Below are 23,163 nucleotides of genomic sequence, written 5' to 3'. Positions count from 1 at the left end.
GAGAATAGGGGTAAATCTTCGCAAAACATGCCATTTTGACCACTAGTCTTAAAAAAAAAATACCATCTGAATTCTAGATTTAAAAAAAAGACTGGAAATGACCAGAAATGTATTTAAAACATTCCCTTTTTGAAAAACTTTATTTAAAAAATAGAACGAGAGAATAGGGGTAAATCTTCCCAAAATATGCCATTTTGACCACCACCCTTAAAAAAAAAAAAAAAAAAAAAAAAAAAATCCCATGTGAATTCTTGATTTAAAAAAAAAAAAAAGACTGGAAAAGACCAGGAATTAATTTAAAACATAACTGTAATGAAAACTACATCCCAACAAAATAAAAAAGGGGGGATGGGGCTCAAAACATTTAAAAAAAAAATCAGATTTCATATTAATGCTTTTTCTCATTTTTTTTTTACCTTAAGAGCTTTCAACAACTGAACAATTCTTAAAAAATGTAAAAGATAACTTCTAAAAAATAACACTAAAAATTACAGAAAAAAATACCTGCATAAATCCAACGTCTCAGAAAAAGTCGTTAAAAAAAACTGGTCGTTAAGACTCATCACAATTACAGCTCTCTCAGAGAATGACTTAAAACTACAATTTACTTGAAAAACTCCTCTTGGAAAAGTTGTGCGGACAATGTTTTACCTCACATTTGAACATTTTTCGTCTCTCTTACACACACACACACACACACACACACAACACACACACACACACACACACCACACACACACACACACTTGCGCAAAGAAAGCAACGTCCCCGTGCTAACATTTATTTATTAATGATCTTTATTTCATTTAAAAAAAAAACATTGCTTGTATATGTTACATTGAAACATTTGCGTTCTGTCTCAGGAAACAAGTTTTGACGTCAGGCACAAAAGAAGCTGCTGTATCCACAAGATGGGGAGCAAAATGCGAGTTTAGCAAAAAGGTGCTTTCAACTGCACACCCCCCGAAAAATGACGAACAAGTGTTCCAAAGCAGTAGTCTCAGCGTCAGAGGTGACATTCAAAAGTACACGCGCGACACACGACTCCACCTAGTCACATTTCCCTTCGAACAATATTCCTCACCAGTAAATATTAACCACAACAACTTTATAATCCCCAAAAAGATGGCAAAAAGAAACCTTGTCCAGCTTCCTGCAATTCATCAAACCCCTCCATGACAAATATGTGTGCTTAGCGTTTGGTTATTCTCAGCAAAGAAGTGTGTGGGGTCGGGGTTCTGCTCATGCAAGAGATGGAAAAAGTTGCAATTTCAGAAACTTTTTAAACGAGAATAGCGAGGAAGTCCATGCAAAGGCCACACAGCTTAAGGACGCACCGCCCGTGGGTAAGCTTAGCTGCAAAAAAAAAAAAAACATCATACAGAGCAAATATTGCACACGAATTACCAACGGAGATATTGAAAAGCTCGGAATAGGAAACAAGCTAGCTCGGCGCGCTGAGGTACCATCTAGTGTTTCTCTCATGGCGTCACGTTCAAAACGTAGTTTATGATCGCTGTAGTGTTCTTGCAGATTAAGTAAAGCTTGGCATGGATCAAACACTGGATATAGTAGACTAATCACGTGTACGGATAACCCCTCATTTGCAAATATAACAACTGTGGGGCCATATATGCATGTACACCGACACATGACAAGTCATTGGCACATTGGAATTATCGATTTAAAAAAAAAAAAAAGGCGGTTTTCAAATAATCTCAATTCAACAGCCCACTCTGCTTTTTTTTTTTTTTAATAAGTATTAAGAAAATAATACATCTTACAATCAAATTCATTATCTGCTCATTTTTTTTTTTTTTTTTTTTTTGGTTCTACCCAAGTATAAAAGCAAGTGCAGTATTTCAAGTCCTTGCTCCAACAGCTCCCACACGTCATCGCACATCAATTGCTTAAAAGCCGACGAGTCAAGGCCAGCCGGGGCTCGGAGCTCGTTATCTTACCGCTGTCGACATCCAGGTAGAGCGTGCACCAACACTCACAACACAAAACTCACGCGGGCTGCCAATTATTTTCTCGTCTTCCGACACCATTGAAAGCAAATTTCTGTGGCACGCAACCCCGTTGGGGGCTCTCTTTACCGCAAAAAGTGTGACAGCTATCGTGGTGCCTGAGCGACGCTCACTAAAGGGAAGAAAAATCGCCACATATTCCGCAGGGTGATGGGTGATGATGCTCGCTCCAGTCCTTCGGCAGCACGGCGCGAGATGGGATTTCACTACGCTGAGGCGGGGACCGACACTTCCAGCAGGCGGTTGTTTTTGCGCTTGCAGGACACGCTGCTGCCGTTCTTCTGGGCTCCCTGGATGAACTTGACGCACACTTTGTCTTGCTTGAACTGCACCAGAAACCTGAAATGTGGGACGTGTGTCACAAAACAGCATCCGGGAGGACGACGCTGGTCTGACCACAAGTTCTTTAGCACATTTGTTTGTGTGTCTCAGTGAAGTTTGGGATTCTCCTACAAAGGCAACAACCTGTGCAATTCCCGAACTTGGTGGATGTGAATTACCGATCAAGACAACAATGAAGGGGATTGAAAAGTATGACATAACATCCCAATCTTCAACGTCCATCTTGACTAAAGTTAACTGCTTTGCACACACTTTAAAATTTAAAAGTCCTATCCAACTATTCTGGAGGGTCAGTATGGTACACTTGGGTCTTACTCCATAATAACCTCATGTCAATCATATACCAACATCACCTTGAATTTGTCAAAGAGTTATGGGTGGCAGGCTCCTAAATTTGATATCTCATTGGATGTATCCTTGGGTTGCAATCACCGCCATTTCTACAGACAAGCTCAACATTGAAGACGACATCACCATGGCAACGTCCACAGACTCATGTGTTAGGGGTGAGCGGCGGATATTTTCTGCCTACTTTAATTCACTAGGTGATGTCGCCAAAGCTAGGTATACACAGAAGATCAAACTTTGTGAATATATCAATCTGTATACTCTCCACAACGACGTACTTTCAAAGGATCTAAAAGACTTCCCTGGAGTAGAATATCCAGAGAGTAGAAATACACATGCTTACTGCTTACAAAATGATCAGAACAGACTTTGTACTCGAGCTTCGTTCAGATCTGCACGTCGTATATTTGGAAGCCACTTTTGTTGCAGTTTTCTCGATAACTCCATTGTATCTTCTCCTTCATGCAATCTAATTTTTGGAATACGGAAAAATCATTATCCAATGTCTGTTTCTGCGATTTCCACATCCGTAGACGCCACAAAAATTTGGCGTGTTGACGAATGACAGCTTACTGCTTGTCTGGAACAATGCCGGTCAAGTACCCGGATGAACAAGCGTGACGTCACGTGCAACCCAGCCCTCCAACACTTACAGCAACCTTTCAGAAGCATGTTAAAAAAAAAAAAAAAAAAAAAAGATGCAGTATGCGAAAAACTCCCATAAGATATTTTTTTTGGGCTAGGGGAAACGTTGCTGGGTTCACTGACTGCCCGCAACGATGGGCGGGGGAGGGGACGTTTCACTTTGCCTGCACTTAAGACTCAAACCAACCCAAAAGAAAACCGCTAATACACGGAAATACATTTTTTGCAGGTTTGAAATCATGATTTGTTTTTTTTTTTTTTTTTCAAACCCTCGATATACCTTGTAACTGAAAACGGGCCCATGCCTCATTGGGTTCTGTTTACAGGTTTCGTCTTTGGGAGTTTGTTAAAGTACTTTCTTGTGTGAGGTCTAGTTGGATTCTCTAGATACAGTCCATGCTGTATATTTGAAGAGTACAGTTGTTGACGTGCTTAATGTGTTACATGACGGAGCTGACATCTGTTGCGAATTGGACAAATAGAAATCCAGCTGAGTCAACTTACTCATCTGAAATGTCGATGTTGAGCTGCTCCCCGTCGTCCGAGGCAGTGGAGCCGATGTGGTGGAGTTTGGTGATGGTCTCGATCAAGTGCTCACTGCTGAGTAAGAAGTCTCCTTTGACAGCCGAGGCTGAGCCCTGTGGAGACATGAGTGTCAGACAACTGCCTCATAAAACATGCAAAAAGACAAAGGTGGAGTCATTGAGGTCTCCCTCTATCTTTTTTTTTTTCCCCCACAAACTACAATCCCAAATTTCAAATTAAATTTACACCATTTTCCATGCTATATCATTATATCTTCCATTCTATAATGGTTGCAATGATATCGGCTCTATCCCATCCACATCTGAGCTGATAAAGTTAATAAGCGTATGTCTGGACGAGTACCGTAATTCCAGGCCCATAGAGCGCACCTGGTTATAAGCCTCACCAGGTACATTTGTAAAGGAAATACCATTTGGTACATACATACGCCGAAGCTCTGTAAAAGCCGCAAGTTCCCACATTTTCTGTCTGGTGTCTTCACCTCTTTGAGTTTGAGCGCAAAGAAGCCATCATTCTGCGTGCTGACCGAAACGCTGGTGAGGTCGGGCAGAGCGACACTGGCCTTCACTTGGCCCGTCTTCTGGTCTGCCAGCACCACGTTCTTCTTTGTCAGCAAAAGTATGCGAGTTGCACCCTGAAGGCAACACAAGACCCGACCATTTGTTACACTGCTTAAGGAATCTCATTTTGCTCTTCTGGCAAAGGCCGGTGAATGGAATGTTATTGCTAGGGAAGGGATGCAAAATGTTAAGTACCAAAATACTACAAAAGGTGGCCTCCAGCTGATATTTTCCACTTTCCAAAGCACAATTTCAAATCTGACGAAAAGGCACCTGTTGCTAAATATTTCTTACTTTTCCATTGGCCCTGTTAATCTTGTTGACCACATCAGCGAGTAGAACCTTTTCTTCAACACAGCTATTGAGTTTCTGATACTTGGGATTCTTACTGATCTCCAGGTAGTCTCCTTTGAAGGGTTGGCTCACGCTGAGACAGAACACACATGTGACTTAAGCATTATGCTGCAGAAATGTTAGTAGTGCGTGAACATGAAGAGCAACATGCCGCTGTGAATTTTCTGTACCTGCTCGGGTAGAGAGACTTTTTATCCTTGAAAAGCTCACTTGCCTCCAGCTTCTCTTCATACACAGCCTTCTTCTCCTTGGTGAACTGGCTCCGGTATTTCTTGCACTGAGCAAATATAAAAAAATAAATAAAAACAATGCCAGGGATTCGCTTTCAACACTTCAATTAATTCACAGATATTTATTTTGTGTACAAATCTGCTATCAAATGTGAATAAGTGCATGTTGGGATCTTCATAAATAGACGAGCTCTGGTCCTGGCTGAGTCGTGTCTCTCTCAAGTTTTTGTTCTCCTTGCCCCCCCCCAACATCTATCCAGAATAATCTAATTTGTCTTTCCTTTTAACCTCTATCACCTGATGGGCTGTCATACACAGAGCGACATGTCTGAATTTGATTGAACTGGACAACCAAATTATAATTAGCAATTCAAACCCGCGCCACTGGCAGTTGAGCCTTGTTTACATACGTACTTGCTGCAATTGTTGGCGTTCTAATTGGAAAAAAACTTTTATGACTCCACCTATTTTATAGAAGCACAAAAAAAGTGATTGCCAAGCAGATTTCCTTAGTTGTTTTAGGTACACTATTGGCAACAATCATCTGCATTCATTGACTCCACTATTTGATTTTGGGAACAGACTCTCCATACTTTGCTTTTGAGCTACAGGTAAATATGGTATGAAATCAAATATATTTCCCCTAAACAGTGACTTTCCCTGAAGCAAAAAGCCAAAACTACACACCCTGATAAACCTTGATTTTACAAGTTTTCTCCACTTCCAAGGAACGGAGACATCTGTCATTGACAGTAAATTAAACGCAATGTCAATATCTGCATTTTCTTAAAATAGAGTGTCTCTGTTAAAAGTGCACCTAATTGATGAAAACTATAAAAATAATTTTGCACATTGCACGTATATACTCCAGTGGTACGGCTTGTTGGTTAAGTGTCGCTGGTACCTAAAAACCTAATTTTTGTTGTGAAAGATAACGTGATAAGACATTCTTGATTCAGCATTACATCTGCAACATTGCAGGTACATCTGGTTGCCATTCAAGTTGCAGGAAAACTACCGGTAGTTGGCGTGTCGTTAGGTATGCGGCGTGTATGAAATGTAAGCAGCTCAACCATTTGTGACTGATCAATGAGCCATGAAGATCTCATAATCTGATGTAGGAAGGATATAGAACTTGAACATGTATAATGTGTATTTTGTGACCGACCCTCCAGAGGTGGAAGATTGTGCTGAGTTCTGTGTGGGCTGTATCAAGGAAGTGGTAAGGTCGGGCCGGCCAGTTCTTGTCAACAGGTGACATGGAAGGCAATGTTTTCTTCAAACCCAGAAAGTATTTCTGCATCTACAAGAGGAATACAAAATATGTTAAACTCTTTGAACATAAGCACTTGTTATTTAAAGTTGCACACAGGAACATATTCATATCTTGCACGTACAGTACATGTTTGTGTTTTATATCAATTGAATTATACATTCAAGTCCTACTTACAATTCTCTGGATGGTGAAGTTGTAAATCTTTTTTCCCGCATTTGCCCTGAAGAATTTTCTGTATTCCCTACGGACCTATCAAAGGGAAAAGCAAACAAAAACAACAATCATTTACTACTTCTCTTTTATTTGAGGTGAAACGGATGGGAGAAAATGAAAGTATTCACGCCGAGCTGCTGCAAATGAAAATCCCCACTCCCCAAGAGGAACAGTTAATGTTTATGGAAAATGACTTTCATGCTGACCTTAATAGTGGAAAGGATATTGTGAACAGGTGCAAAACGGATCGTGAGGGGGAGGGTGAACAATTTAGGATGATGAGAGATTAACACCGAGGCAATGTCCACATGGAGAGTTATCACACAATCACCACAGAAACACAACAAATACACACCTTGAGGGGAGAAAAGAGGTTAAATGACAATGTTGCTTCACATGGGGTTAGTTGAATGAATGAAAGACAGCAACAGAAGACAGCCTCAGACCCGTGTGTCAAAAATGCCTCCAAAGTTACAGTATATCTTGTAAAAATGCTTGAAATTCAAAGTAAATAAATAAAATGTGCAGGGTACCAATAATTTTTCAAACCAAAGTCAAAATCTGCATTGCAATAATTCTCCAGGGTAAAGTGAAAATGTCACCCTTTGAACAGGGAAAAGAGGAAAAAGCAGTCATTGCGTTGCTTCGTGGGGGCGCGCCGCCATGTAGGTGGCACAGGGACCAATGTTGCAGGACGACTTGTCCCGAAAGTCATTCAGTGCACACAAATGGGGACTGAAAATTACTGAAAAATCACAGCAAAAGATAAACATGGCCAAATGATGAGGTGCTGTTGTGTACATTTATGTACCAGTAGTTTACTATTCTGAATGAGGCATTTTAGGTTATGGTGAGCACGGTTAGGCAATCACACTAAGTATCAACCAGGAAGAAATGCTCTGGAATGGTGTCTTGAGATACAAGTTTAAAGCTTTCCCCAACCACACTGGTAACACAAATCAGTCATATTTCAAATAATCTTTCCCCATGAAAATACCATTCCTACTTTACCCAAATAACAACATTTGGAATGCCCACCAACAAACATGGTATTATATAATTAAATAGAATCTGGAGTTAACCTTTTTGTCACACTATGAATGCTGTGCTGCTCTGACCTTGGTCAACTGGAGGCAGCATAATATGGAGACAGATCGACAGAGACAGAGAAGACTGCAAATGCTCAGCAGAGATTGTCACTCTTTGCAGAGGATGAAAAATGTATTCCTGCAAGTGTTATAAGACCACCAGATTGGTGCTATTCATTAGCCCATTAAGTGCATTTCCCATTGTGTCTTAGCATAGAACTACCAGACTAAGGCAAAGCTATGTTGTTGTTTCTTATTTTTAGTTCCACAACAAACAACTGAGGTTAAAGCTTGTTTAGTTAGTTGCGTTCCCTGTTATCAGACAATGTTTGCATCCCAAGTTTGTGTGCTTTTGAATCAAGCAAAAAAACAAAACGAAAAAAAGCCAACTGACAGCTTGTATGTTGAAAAAACGTATGTCAGGTTGCTCATATCTAAAGAGTTTTTTTTTTTTTTCACATTGGATTGAAGGTAGGTCCCACAGTCAGAAACAATTCCGGAAGGAACAAAGCGTGATGTCTGCACTAGGCAGAGACTGGCTTCCGGAATTAGGACACTCAAACACACGCACACACACATGGTTGACTGGGATGGGAGGAGAGATGGTGGGGGTTGGTTAGTAGTTGGTAGGCTGGGTGATGGCTTCGCCTTAGGGCTGCTAAGGTACCTTTAGTCCCTGCCAGCAGGCCCAAATCACAGCGACAGCATGCTTACGCCTGGCCTCTTCCTTCAGTCTCCTCAGCTCCCTGCGAGCCTGTTCAGGGGGACGGGCGAGGACACATAAGGGGGGAAAAAAAAAAAAAAAAAAAAAAAAAAAAAAACGAAGCAAGAGAAGATGAGCAGAAGAAGAGGGCGACACTGAATTGCCCGAGGTGAGCAGACAAACAGCATCGAACACTGCACACACACGCATACAGATGATGCACACAATGACTGCGTGGACGACAGTTTCACCTTTCAGAAAAAAAAAAATACTTGACACTTGTCAGTAAAACTACTTTTTGAAGCATTTCTGCAAAGGGAATGTAAATGGATGCTGAACTATTGTCATGGAGTGAAAATGAAGAGCTTATGTTAAAATGGTGCCAGAAAATGTCACCTGAAGGCTTCCGAATGTTTCCTGTGGAGAAAAACAATGACGGCACAGCACTGAGAGCAAATGAGCATTGGCTACACAAGTTGTCACGCAGATGGAGGCAGCACACAGCATGCAGAGAGCTTAGTGGACTGAATGTTTTTTTTTTTTTTTTCCCTCTGAAAACAATAAATATGGAATGATAGAAATTCAAGTCCACACACCCTGGTTCAAATGTTTTGTGATGTTAAAAATACTGAATAAAAAAAAAAAAAAAAAAAAACTTTCCAACATTGTACCATGTTACTTATAATCCGTTGAACTGTTTTTGAGGAGAAGTAAAAAATAAAGTGAAATATTTAATTGGTAAAGTGTGCACACCCTTTTACAACTGAAAAGTCATTATACTAATGTTAAATGGCACGCACATACAGTACCTGCCAATACATAAAGTGCCTGGGATTAACCCGAAATGTGCTATTTTGCTATGAAACCTAGGTTAAACTTTATAGCCATAACCCCAAAAGGTATGGTTGGTGCAAACACATCCCCAAACCTACAGTTAAGAATGGGGGTAGCAGCTTCAGTCTTTGGGATGGAGAGAATTATGAACAGTTTAAAATAGCGGTCAGGGTAAGCACAGAATTTTAAACAATATAGACCACATTAATGGTGGGAAAAAAACTTTGAAATGATTTATCGTGGTCTATATTTCTGCATCCCCCCCCAAAAAAAGGGTCATTTGAACAGGGGGTTGTGTAGACTTTATATGCACTGTATGTGACATCACTATGGGAGATGTGTCATTAGTGTGCTTAGTGAGATTAGTTTAAAAAAAAAAAAAAAGAAAAGAAAAGAAAAAAAGCATGCATGGAGTAGTCTGAGAAGACTGACGGATATGAAAAGGTGTTTTGGGGGATATTGATGGAGGCTGCTAATCACAAAGTCACTACAAGTCAACCCAGCAGGCTTCCCAAATACCTTGGTGCCCTGCCAGCCGGCCCAAATGACCGACACGGCGTGTTTATTCCTCGCCTCTTGCTTCAGATGACGCAACTCCCTCCGTGCCTGACAGACAGTGGTGGTAGTCGTGGAGGAAGTTATTTTCAGCGGGTCATTCAATTCCTCAATCAAATTCATGACTTTTGGATCCATATAAAAAAAAATATATATATATAGACTAGCTAGATGTTAAAATGATCCGGTCAAAGAGCAAAGACCTCACAAACGACAATGATAAGTTAATGTTGATCTTATCAGAAGGTTTGAAGACCTTGAATTATATGATATTGATTATAAAAAAAAAAAAACAACCGTGACAGCTATGAGAAAAGATAATGTAACTTCTAATAAGCTACACAAGAACTACAAAGACTGACAAAGAGGCTTTATAAACCAGTAGCATATACTGTACATCACCATACCACAATGCCATACATCGTGGTTTGATGTACCAGTATTTATAAGCATCTTTGCTGTACACTTCAACACACAAAACTTGACAACCTAAGGACCAGTGTAGAATAGAATGACCTGAGTGACTATAAATGAGCTATAGCCCAGTTACTTATTGTAATGTAATATAATGGGATTTGGTAAACAGGGATAAGACAGCTACTGTACACGACATCAAATACCTTTGTTCCCTGCCAGTATGCCCAAATTACTGTCACGGCATGTTTATTCCGCACTTCTTGTTTTAGACGTCGCAGCTCCGTTCGAGCCTGGGGGTGCATGGAGCCGTTATGTAAGAAAGAGTGTGAGAAAGAGAAGAATCAAGGGGGAAACCAAAATAAATCAAATAAAATGCAAAATAAAAGCAAAGCTTGCAGTTATACGATCAGCAGAAGACGCAGCGTCAAATGCATTAATGTGAACTAACAGTTCAACGGAATTGCATGAGGAGGAGGAAAAGACCTTCAGCTTTTGCAAAAACAATCTGGGGATGGAAAACAGCATGAAAGACATCAGTACCTGAGTGCCATGCCAGTAAGCTGCAATGGTGGTCACAGCCTCCTCACACCGCTTATGATGTTTCAGCTCCCTCAACAGTTTGCGAGCCTGACAAAAAGGAAGAAAAGCATCACAATGTTGCACTGTTACAATGTTTTTGTCTCTGTATGCTGGCTCCTTTTTCCCAAAAAAAGTCTAGGGAGCGCACCTGCCATCCCCGAGTGTATGACTGCACCACCGTAGTGGCGCTCTTGATCCTCTGGTATTTCTTTTGTTGCTGTGAGGTGTGAAAGAATATCAACAAACCACATTAAAACAATCCAGATAACCAACACTTGACTCCTGTTTTTATGCTGCAATTATGTTACTTCAGATAGAATGTGTCTCACCGCATAGCGACGATACCACGCTGCCACAACAATCTGACTCTTTTTCAGCAACAGGAAATGAGTGCGACACTTCCAGCCACGGTAGATTTTCTGAATGAGCGTGGCCAGGTCTTGAAGGCATTGCCTCCTCCTTTCCTCTAACGAGAAAAGCTGTAAGAAAGAAGAGGAAACTGTAGATTAGAACATAAGTACATTCTTAATCAGACCCTGTTAAGTGAGAGCTCCCTGTTAGCTTGTAGGCTAAAAGATGGATAGCCCCATGGCGATTTTTTTAGGGATATATTGTATTCCTAATTTTCAAATCATTTAAATTTTGCAGGGTTGTCAACATTTGTCTCTGTGTTGTGTCAAATTCAAAAGGTGTATTCAATTTAGAGGGATTGATGACCTCCAGGTCAGAAAGCATATCTTCTACCATCTTCATTATGAGGAAAGTAATTTTATCTTCAAGCAAATATTGATTCAGTGATATCTCGAACAAAGTCCAAGCACCACTCCCGGAAGAGAACTGAATACTACTTTATTGCTTGGGCCATTGGGGGAAAAAAACCCCCACAAAAAAACACTCATCCTTGACTACAATCCAAAGACATTTATTGTCAATGATTGTCTTTTTACCAGAAGGCGTATGGGCTCCTGGGTCTTGACATTGCTATTTTAGCCAAACCAAGGAGATTATAATTACACCCCCCACCCCACCCTGTTAACAAGAATATGCAAAAGGCATGGGTGCAATGCAATGAAAAATCGATGAAAACCAGGGTTTTGCTACCTTTTTTTTGCCCGACAGCCCTTCAGATTTTTAACCTGGTCCAACTTGAAGATTATTAAGGGACTTTGTATTACATTTACTAATACTGCAAATATCAATTACACTTTTCCCAATTATTTTGCTGGAGGAAAAAAACAACAACACTAAATGCAGCATGCTTGAGCAGTTAAAGAGCCTTCAAATTGCAATTCAAGTCGCTCATTTCCCATGTAAGACGAACACTGCTAAATGGAAGCATGTGTTTGGTTGAAGGCAAAACTTCAAGTGGGGGTCCCAGAACAACGCATCCTTCACAAACACTGAAAATAGCCGACATTCAAGCACATATGGCAAAACACAAAAATAAAAATACAAAAAGTATACAGACTCTCTTTAAGCTTGTGTTGTGGATTTACCGTTCGAGGATTCCTGATGAAAATTTTCGAGCGACCATAGGAGAACTCGTCAGATGGAACCTGAAGATCTGTCATCAGCACTTCTACTCCAGCTCTGTAAGTGGTGGTGCATGGTTAAAAATCTCCTTGCACATACAACAAAGAGTGAATATATTACAAATAAAGAGAAAACCAATATTGACCGACTACCCAGATAGCAATGTGATTAAATAAAGTGGACGAAATGTGAGACTCTGGTTGATTTGGAAGGCAAAGAATGATAACGATAAAATGGCTCCACATGTTATGGTGCACAAGTGGATCATGCTGCATACCTTGGGTAAGAAACATGCTTTATGTACTTATGTGAGGCCCTATGAAATACGCACACTGAGAAAACGTGTGATAAAGCCAAAGTGGAAAATGATTATAAACGCCAAGCAACCTTCTCTATATGCAGTATAAACATTGACTATAAGAAACTAAACTACGATATCCAGTACAAGAGCTTTATCAGTCTTCTTTTACCACAACCATGACCTATTAGAATACAGTCACGTAGTAGTGTTAATTGAAAATGAGACTGATGTTTTAGTCCTATAAATTACATTTAATATTAATGTAAGCCACGGTAACATGATCAGAATCATGTAGTTTGAACTTCAATGGTGCACTTAAAGGGGAAGTCCACTCATTGAAAATAATATACCAGATGGGTCATGTCATTGGTACTATAGCTTTAAAATAAAGATTTTCATCAGATATCATTTAAGGTTGTTTGTATCGGCAATTTTGAATGTCTGAGATTTTGGCGAGTCAGATGACCTAGGTGCACGATGTGATGTGTCATGTGGTCAACCTGGGGCTTGGTTGCATTCCTACACAGTTAGTCAGTGTTGATTTATCAGATTTATCCTCATCTGATGAAGAACTAGAAATATCAGTTGAATGGGAAGACGGAGGAATATGTCCACACAGATTTGAACCTGTGGCTGTCAATGTTGAATATTCAGCAGGTTTTTCGGACGGGAATGGAGCGGAGTCGGAGTACTTGGGGGCCTACCCGCGGGACACAAGTGCGTAAAAAAAACCCCTAAAAATATATGTATATTTCTTGAATATTAAATATAAATGTACTGAAATTCAAAGTTAAATACAACTAAACAATACTTGTGCAGTGATTTGTGTACCAAAAGATGGAGGCCACGTACCACAGTACTTTCAGAATCACTGATGTACTGTACAGTCCGAGATAACCTCATTGCTGCATAATGAGCTGGGAAATGTCCTTGTCATTCTAAAATGATTTATTTTTGGGAAAAATTGTGCACATTAGTACAACTAACTACATTGATAGTCACGCAGCTGCACAGAATCCCACCTGGGAGCTGACCACTCCAACAGCAGCCTATTAGCGCTGGTCACACAGACTTTCCACTGGGAGTAACTGCTATAAGCCCACTGGAGCACATTTTCAGTAAAAGCTTCAGAAGGGGATCTGGCAAAGGTCCCAGTAATGGGGAAGCCTGCCTGATAACTGGTGCCGGTGAATAAACATGACCATTACCTAGCAGGGCCTCTCCAGTGTGGCCAGGTTCTTTTGCAGAGCATTTTGTAGCGCTCCAGGCAGGGCTCGTAAGCCTGTCTGAAGGCATACCCGGCCCTTCTCACACGGACGTTCTCCATCAGGCCCAAATAGCGCACTTGGTGGCAAACGAGGGACTCTGTAAAGATGTGGGGTGCCTTCTTATCATTGGGCTTGATGCACCTGGAAAAAATAGAGCAGGATGCAAAATATTGTCATTGCTAACGACTTGTCAGAACACACACACACACGCGCGCGCGCGCACACACACACTATACCGGATGTAGTTGGGGTTCTTGGTCTGAAGATTCCTCATTAAAGTGCCCACTGACGCTTTGAACTGGGAGCCAGCAGTGGGCGGTCTCTTGAGGTTGACTTTGGCTGGGTTTCCCTCAGGGAACAGCTGTTTAATCAGACTGTGGTTGGCCTTATACATGGCTTGGGACAGGTCCCGATAGAGAAGGTCATTATTCTTGTCCACAAAGCCTTCAACGCAGTACAGCACCTGGACACAAAGGGGATGGGGGTAAATCCATTACATCACACCATTTGATGTTTTTTTGGTGCACATGTGTCAAACCCTGGACATTTTTTGTGGCACACTCAAGCAAAAAAAAACAAAACCCCGGTCTCAGTCTTGTTTCTTTCTAAATGGATTTGGCTCTTTTTATTTTGACAGTAAGGCTGGCCTAAAATTTCAATTTTCCTTCTAGTCTTGCAAAAATTGCAAGCACTTTTCCTAATATCTCTGCTGAAATTAAATTCATTATGTGTTGTACTTAAATATTTAACAATGAAAATAATTAATTTTATTTATAGCCACCTTTCAAGCCACTCAAGTTAACTACGCAAGGAAAGTTAAAAGAAATCAAGCAATACAATAAAATCCCAAATGATACGGGGAAACAGGTGGGAAACAATCGGTGACTGGCTAGCACATCGGCCTCACAGTTCCGAGGACCCAGGTTCAAACCCTGTTTCACCTGTGTGACGTTTGCATGTCCAACCCATGCCTGTGTGGGTCTTCTTCAAGTACTCTATTTTCTTCCCCCATCTCGAAAACACGCATGGTAGGTTAATTGAAGACTAACTTGCTCGTAGGTATGAATATGAGTGCAAATAGTTGCATATATGTGCCCTGCAATTAGGTGGCTACCAGTTCAGGGTGTACCCCAGCTCTCCCTCAGTCAGTTAGGATATGCTCCAGCACACCTGTGACCCTAATGAGGATAAGCAGTATGAAAAATGGATGGATAGATGGATGGATGTGGGAAATAGGTATCATATCCCATGATATAAGTTTCAAATCAGATTTCAAATTTTTTTGAAATATAATAAAATACTAGAACAATATATGTATAAATATGATGAAGTGATCAGATTTGAGTCAGAATACCTCTTTAAGCATGTCAAAAAACCTCAAAAACTTCATTCAAATTATTGCCAAATTGTTTCATGCATTATTAGAAATATGAATGCCGAATTCAAAGTTTTTTTTGAAGAATTTCTCCAAATCTTTTTACTAAAGACAAAAATATATAATTTTTGGGGGAAAAACGGCTAATTTTTGTACACTTTCTCAAAGTTGCATTTTTTTCAAGAAAGTTGTACTTTTCTATTGGCATTTTTTATGCTCAATTTTTCTTTTTAGATTTAGTATTTAAGAAAATAGTATTGAAGTACGTAGCTTTCAATTATTTGTTATAATTCAGCATTTGAGAATTTTTTCCAATCAAAAGTGATAAAATAAAATTAGTTTTCCCAAGTATACATTTTTTTCACCAATTTGAGTAAAAGGAAATAACCTTTTCACAAGTCCGACTTTACATATGTTCTACACATTATTAATATTCCTATTTTATATTTAGTGTAAAGTTATATTTTTTCCATTTAAAGAAGTTTCTTCAATGTAGAATAAAGTTGGATCTTTACAGAGTACAGATGATTTTTTTCTTATATATTTTGAGGTAAATAAAGGTATAATCTAGTAAGAACTCTGATTTTTCTTTTTAATGATATGAGTCATAAAATCCTCTGAAAAGGAAACCAGAACTGCGACGTAGCCTGCCAGGAAAATGAGTTTCACACCCGTGGCTTAGTGCATCACCTTATTACAGTAACATAGTAACTAAATTGGCCTGCTTTGAATCATTTTAAAAAGCAGTTCCAAGTGCAAAAACTGTCCCCTGCAGATTCCCATCTAGTACCTTGCCGGCGTAGTGCTGGATGCGGAAGCAACTGTGAGGCAAGCTGTGGTCGTTGAGGAACTTTGAATTCTTGCTGAGGCGACTCTCAAAATGCTGGTGCTCAGCACACACAGTGTTCAGTTTGTCGAGGAACGTCTCATCTGTCACTGTTCCGGGGCGTAGGCACTCCTCATCTAACATCGCCATGATGCCATTTTGGTTCTGGGGGTGCATTGACCAAAAGGAGGATATTGATTCAATGTAGAAGGTCATTCTTTCAGAATTATTCTATTTTTAAAACACTTTTCAATAGTACACTATTAAAGGTGCATGAAGTATTTTTCGTTAGACTGCTAAATGATGAGTTAACCCCCCCCCCCACACACACACACAATCTCTCCCATCGGTGAGAATCTGACTTACATTCTCAATGAGGTCACAGATAATGGCATTGTTGAAATATTCAATGTTAGTCCACTCAATGCCCTGCAACAAAAAGAAATCAAGGTCAAAGTTACAATGCCTTGACAATGAAGAACAAAAGCTGGTTTGATGACAGTCACACGAGGAAGATTCATCAGAACACCTTCTTTGGACACTTTTACCATTACGTCTGTAAACTCCGCCAGTATGGGGGAAAAAACATTGTAATCATGCAGTACTGTTATCCCCTTAGTAACAATACATCACATATTTCTACCCAACTCTCAAAAATGGCTTTGAAAGAAAACCACACAAAAAAAAAAAAAAAAAACCCTGCCTTGTGGACTTCGAAATCACAGCGAGTAATGGGCTGGGAACACAGCTTCAGTTGATGTAAGCAATGTGACAGATATTTAGAAATTCGGAAGGGGGAGAGTGCAAAGAAGGCGTTGCTCATACTGATGGACGATCGGAGCAATTTCTGATTGGTGCAACTCTCTCCTGTCGACAGGCCTGTGGTATTTTCCCATGCTGTACACTGGAAAGTGGCCAGAAAATCACCAGTAGTGTTTGTAGGGAAGGAGTTTAGGGGTCACCGCTCATACACACAGGACTTTGAAACAAGCAGATCTTGACGGGGTACAACACGGATTGTTTACTCTTGTTGGATTAGGGGGATTACCTCCATTTTTCACTCTCCACTGGAGGTGATGGAAAGACAGACAATACTGTAATGAGTTAGAACCCTGACAACATGAGCGTGTTGATTGTGGCTATTGGGCCTCTCCTCGCAAACCCACACCTCACCCACCACCAAGAGTGTTTGTCAATGTGGAGAAGACAAGTGATGGGGAGGAACAAATACACAAGTACATAATTACATAATATAATTCCAAATTTATGTAATCATAATCTATTATACATCTGGGAGGAAAATGTGTGAATTGCAGTCACCTTTAGACATTTCCATGATTACAATGTTAGTCACATTTGAAAAAAAGATGCAAAAGCTCAGATTTGTTTTCATATCGTTTCCCCCTGAAGCAGACACTTGAGATTGTCTTATTGCTCCAGTCTCAAACATGACATACTTTCCCCAATATGACCTTGAAGCAGCACTTGTTGCGATCTTTAAGATTATCTTAGTTTGAAAAGGTTGGACTCAGTTACACATTTGATCACAAACAACATTGCCTTTTGAAGATTTTGGGCTATCATTTGGGACTTTTTTATATTTTGATGGAACACTCACTTATCTGAGTTGTTATATTAAGAAACACTTTAAATAGTGGACATTTGTGAAGTCAACGTGGTATATTTTTTTGCAACGTGTTGTAAATAAATAATGCAAACATTTATCTACATTTCATCATGTTGTCAGTTTATTACTACCCAAACTTGCCTCTCTGACGTACTCCTCCTGCTCCTCACGCAGCGTTAGCTCAATGAAGATCTGCTGCAGTTTCTCGTTGCAATAGTTGATGATGAACTGTTCAAAGCTGTTGTCCTGTGCGAGTAAGGGCAGAAAAGCGGTTTTACTCAATTAGTTTTGAAAGTTAATGGGTGTTGCTGAGGGTTTGTTTTTTCGCTTAACTTAAAAGGTTGCAATATTTGGCTTATCTGATTATGGCTTTTTTTTTTTTTTTTTCTTTTTCCCCACTGGACTTGTACGGCAAAAGGCTGACTCTTACCTAATTATGTAATGTCATAGCTCTCAAACCCTTAAAGCTAAATGACTGTGGTAAACCTTACAAATTTGAGTTACTTTATTCCTTTTAACATTAACAGTAGTCAGATGCATGCAATAGCCCAATGAGAAGGAGTTGCATTTTCTTTAGTGATGAGTATTCTTCGTAAAAAATAAAAAAAACATTTTAGGTTACCTGCCATCTAATTCTATCAGATTTTTCAATAGACATTTACACAATGTGAATATTAAACTACAAACACTATTGATTGTCCTACTGTAAGCAGATAGACCTTTATGATAAAGCCATTTTAGTAAATTACTTGTATATGCTTGTTAAATATTTAGAAGCAATAATTACTTGTCACTTAGGAGCCATTGAGGGAAACCTCACACATCCTGGCAGATGGCCTAATTGTGCTGCGTGTTGGGTTATACGTTATTTGCTACAGCAATAAGGTGGTTAGAAGCGTGTTTAGCGTAAGGACTTGAGTGAAGGACACTGCAAGGTTTCTCAATGACTAGCAAACGGGAACACAAGACAAAAAAGGCAATCTGCCCCTCATTTAAAGACCCATTTCCTTTTGAGAAACCGCAGTCACCTTCACCACTAAAAACTCACACACTGAGCAACAAAGCAAGGCAAGTAGCAGCAGACACAAGGCTGAAATGGGAAAATTCTGAAAACCCCAATTTTATGCGACAACGATCCTCGTTTTTAAGGAAAATGTTTAGAACAAGTATGCTGCCTTTTTCCGTCGGTAACTTAATATAGTATACATTTCAAAATATACATTCAGCTGAAACTCAAGTTTTCAATATGATCGGAAATAGCTCGGAGAAAAACACCATCCCCAAGAGATGACAACTTTCTTTTTTTTAATTGAAACTATAACACATCAGAAACACTCTGTTGGCAATTAAAAGAACAACCACGAGTAAAATATTTTAAATCTCAAACAGGCAGGTGGACCATGTTTGCATTGCCTCTGAGAAAAACAAAACAGAGCCTGTGGATGGACACCGACTGAGGACTTCTTCACGCTTTACAGGCCTGATGCATTCCGCTATTTAATGGGTGCCTGCCAACAGAGTGAATGTCATTGCTTAAGTGATGCAAAGGTTGCTTTTGCATCTCTACAGCCATGTGGCTGTGCTGCACACCAGGTGCCCCTAAATTGTCTTTTAGTGAGCAGCGGAATTAGGAGGATCAGAGCATGCGTAAAGCACAGCAAACAGCAGGCTGGTGTTACTTACTGCATTCTGGTGACCAAGACATGGGACAACAGTCAAGAGGAGAGGAATGGCTTGAGAGTGAGTGAAGTGAATGAGCAGTGGGTATGACAAGATGCAATGAACGAAGGCTTGGGGGGAATAGTTGTTTCACCATTTATTCTTACAGAGCATTCTTCACCTCTCACATTTACTCTATATCACTAAATCAAAATAAGGGTAAAGTTAAATATACTGCAACTGAATTATACCTAAATGCAGTGCATTGGATTAAAAAAAAAAAAACACTAACATTATGCAGTTTGAACATTTTTTTCTGATTCTTTCGCCTAGTACTGGAGGAAGACCATGTACTACTAGTAGTACTTAGTACAACATGTTGATGACTGACATAGTAAATTAAGCAGCTCTCCATGCTCATATAAATAACATTGGCAGGAATATATAAATACATATAGAAATATAGGGTAGAAATGAGGCCCGTATATTTTAATAATTTTAAACCCAGAAAAGGAATTTAAAGCCTCCTTAGGGTTTCAATAATTGAGGGTATCCTTGTTTAATGTTATCACCAATTACATAACCTGAATATTTCGAACGTGTGGTAGTTTATCACTAACCTACCCTAACACAGTTGGTAGTAAATATACTTCTGTTCCCCGAGAGGACATATGTGCACTCCATAACCTTGAAACGTCATCCATAAAGTAAATATTTGTATATTCAAAAAAAAAAAATCCATAAACTAAACAAATGAAAAACAGTTATAACAGTAGTAACAATGTGCCTTCTTGTGCCGTCTCGTGACAAGACCAGATCAAGGACTTTTCGTAACCTCGCAATGTTGTATGTCAAGGATGGCTGTATTTGGGATTTTCAAAGTGTTTATATACGCACGCACACAAGAAACTGCGTTGATCAGTAGCTTTGAATTCAGCTGGTTTCACTGTGCCATGTGGATGTTAGTGTTGAAATAAACGTGCAACGAAAGAGGATTTTACCCCCGAGAGCTGTAAAGCTGAACTAATCCAATATGAATATGCTTTTATCAGTCCACAGTTGTGGTGATAAGCTCCTCACAGGTACGCCACCACTCACACACAGTCACACAACAGCCTGGGGCAAAATCCTTTTAAAGCTGATAAAATTGATGGGTGGTCAGATTCTGTCCTCATGGGACACAGACAGGAAGACAGACAAGACAGACAGGTTTCGGTTTTCCTACCTCAAATATCTCAAAGCCATATATGTCCAGGACACCCATGACCTTGTGGCGTGTTTTAGTTTGTGCCTGAAGGCAGAGGATTTTGTCAGTATTAGAATTATAGAGGGCAAGTGTTGTGGTACCAACCTTATGCAGCATTAAACACATTGTAGCTGCCAGGCAGAATCCTTGCATCTCCAAAATGACTCCTTTTCAAATTCAATTATAGCCAATAATGCAGTCATATAAATGGTACAAGAAATCACCAGCATGTTTTCCAAAACTCGTAAAGGTCTTAGAGCCTTGGGTGATGGAAAAAATAAAGCTACTACACTATGAGGTGTCGAAACGTTGTAACAGGCACAAATGAATTCAACCACAAAACTACTTCGCAACTGATCCCTTTCATGACACATTATAGCAATCCATTTACCTTAACCCCCCCCCAACTACATTATTTGTATTCATTATCTATTAAACATTCACACAGAATTTTGAACGGTAGAAACATTGTTTTACAACAGTTCCAGAGTTCAAAAGAGGTAATAGATTTGTTCTTGGGCTAGTTATTAATTTTTATCTATTTTAAAAACAGACGATATGGAGACAGACCAATAGTATCGATATGGAGAATTTTTTTATTTTAAAATGATATTTGGATAATGTTTCTGCCTGACAGCGACTTAAAAAAAATACATGATGGACAGTTCTTACTTTTATGCTTTCATTGATCCGAGTAACAAGCCAGCTAAACAGACGGCTGTAGAGATTTTTGGCAAGGGCATCTCGGGCATAGTAGGCCTGGGGGAGGACAAAAAAAAAAAAAAAAAAAAAAAAAAACAACAACAAAAAGATGAAATATTAGCGGAATTAAAAATAAGGCTGCTGCTTACAAATAACAGGACATTACAGGCAGTGACATTTGCAACAAATAACTTTAGTAAACCCACTAACCTCTAAAATATGACCCACAAATGAATTTACAAGAGGAATACAACTTATCTATAACTGAGAGGTTTTGATATAACCTTGAGATGGATGAGAGGTGGCATCTCATGAAGTATGGAAGAGTGAGCAAGTGGGAGTGTGTGTAGAACACAAATGGTAAGTCTTGCTTTATTTCCATGAACATGCATAACCTTCCTGCTGACCTGGGCCACGTTCAAAGTAGTAGACACCTTCTCCAATTTTGCCTCAACAGTACGGTAGCTGAATGCCCTTTCCAGTACCGCCTGTTCGATCCCCAGCAGCTCACACATCTCTTTTAAATCTGTACATCAGACAAATGGCAACACATGGTTAAAATTACAAACAACCACTGCTAGCATTAGGAGGAAAGAGGCGAACAGTTCCTTTAAAGTCAAAGCATTACACCCACCCTTTTTGTTTGCTCCAGGGCAAAAACCTGGTTGGGTAAAGAATGTCAGCTTGTTTATCAGCTGCTGATTCCTCCCACTGATATGCGTGTGCTCAGGCATTTTTTGCAGATAAAGATCATTTGTATTTTCCATTCAAAGTATATCCCTTGTTGCTCAATATGACATCGTAACAATGTTTGAAACAAACAAACTAGTATAAAGGGGTATTACTTATTAACAAAAATATAGGATATTCCAAACTCAACCAGCATTGGATCTGTTCATTGTGTGCATTTTGATTTTCCCCTCTGACATGCAGTATTATTGAAAAACAAAAACTGATCCATACAAAATAAATAAATAACCTCTTTATCAAATGAACTGCAAAATGGATTGTTCTTTACCACAGGCTTAAAAAAAAAAAATTAAAAAAAAAAAGCTGTGGCAACACGCAGCTAAAGTATTACTTATTCGGTGACCAGTAATAACGTGACACATATTGAACCAATAGGGGGCAGTGGTTTAACCGTTGGTTATCAGGCTCTGCATGAAAATGATTGTAATTGATCAAATCACAGCATTTGCAGCTTCCTTTCTCTACATTCTATTAAATGTCCATTAATCCATACCATTTTTATCTTTGACGCGACTCTCATCTGTGCCGTTACAGCGCGACTCTGGCTTGAACTCAATGTTGCCAAGCTTCAGAACAGCTGCCACCAGCTCTAGCACTGACTGTACCTCATTCTCCATGAAGCCCACGATCTGCATTGCATTCTGGGGATGGCAAATAAAATCAGTTTGATTAAGAAGGCTTTAAAGCAAGCTATAATTCCAAGGTGGTTGTGTCTCAGAGGGTCAGAATATTGGACCACATCCAAATTGACAGATATTTGCTTTCATTTTACAACAGACAGCTCAGTAGCTAATGTCTCACTGAAAATGAATAGTTTGACTGGATGCAAAGTAAAGACATGTTAATGAATTTGACCAAAGCTCGAGTAGTATGTCAGAGTCATGCCTAAAAATTATTTTGCCCCAACAAGGTCTCTAAACAAAACAAGGAACTATTTTCTGTTAACACCAAATTGACACTGAACCCATGTTCAGCACAACTACCGTAAGTATGGCCTTTGAGTGATTTGCATATGGCTAATCAACTTGAAGGTTAGAATTCAAGCTTTACCTCACTTTCAGGACAAGGCTCAGTTAATTGTTCACAATTTTACAGCCTGTGGGAGGAAACCTGCTGTGGACATTTCGCAATCTTTACTGTGAGACTATTTTGAGAT

General features: G+C 39.6%; 1 protein-coding gene across 5 annotated transcripts in view; it reads right to left on the bottom strand.

Annotated features, from left to right (window-relative positions):
• Positions 1-795: 795 nt before the first annotated feature.
• Positions 796-23,163, bottom strand: part of myo1b (myosin IB) — a 55,301-nt gene continuing 32,933 nt past the window's right edge. The window contains exons 8-30 of one of the 5 annotated variants that reach the window (XM_061841305.1): positions 22,501-22,648; positions 21,665-21,783; positions 21,228-21,314; positions 20,535-20,600; positions 17,792-17,896; positions 16,390-16,452; positions 15,988-16,188; positions 14,059-14,285; positions 13,763-13,963; positions 12,217-12,310; positions 11,050-11,199; positions 10,869-10,937; positions 10,682-10,768; positions 10,345-10,431; positions 9,689-9,775; positions 8,300-8,386; positions 6,506-6,580; positions 6,224-6,358; positions 4,996-5,102; positions 4,766-4,898; positions 4,393-4,545; positions 3,870-4,003; positions 796-2,369 (exon numbers count right to left, since the gene is read on the bottom strand). In XM_061841305.1, the coding sequence (XP_061697289.1) occupies positions 2,237-2,369; positions 3,870-4,003; positions 4,393-4,545; positions 4,766-4,898; positions 4,996-5,102; positions 6,224-6,358; positions 6,506-6,580; positions 8,300-8,386; positions 9,689-9,775; positions 10,345-10,431; positions 10,682-10,768; positions 10,869-10,937; positions 11,050-11,199; positions 12,217-12,310; positions 13,763-13,963; positions 14,059-14,285; positions 15,988-16,188; positions 16,390-16,452; positions 17,792-17,896; positions 20,535-20,600; positions 21,228-21,314; positions 21,665-21,783; positions 22,501-22,648 (2,748 nt within the window). In that variant the 3' untranslated portion in view covers positions 796-2,236. The remainder of the gene's footprint in view (positions 2,370-3,869; positions 4,004-4,392; positions 4,546-4,765; positions 4,899-4,995; positions 5,103-6,223; positions 6,359-6,505; positions 6,581-8,299; positions 8,387-9,688; positions 9,776-10,344; positions 10,432-10,681; positions 10,769-10,868; positions 10,938-11,049; positions 11,200-12,216; positions 12,311-13,762; positions 13,964-14,058; positions 14,286-15,987; positions 16,189-16,389; positions 16,453-17,791; positions 17,897-20,534; positions 20,601-21,227; positions 21,315-21,664; positions 21,784-22,500; positions 22,649-23,163) is intronic. The other 4 variants (XM_061841307.1, XM_061841303.1, XM_061841304.1 and 1 more) reach the window with 4 other exon arrangements.

Source organism: Syngnathoides biaculeatus, chromosome 14 (genome assembly GCF_019802595.1).
Source record: "Syngnathoides biaculeatus isolate LvHL_M chromosome 14, ASM1980259v1, whole genome shotgun sequence".
Lineage (NCBI taxonomy): Eukaryota > Metazoa > Chordata > Actinopteri > Syngnathiformes > Syngnathidae > Syngnathoides > Syngnathoides biaculeatus.
The sequence above is the reverse complement of the archived record's forward strand: the minus strand, read 5'-3'. Positions and strand labels throughout refer to the sequence as shown.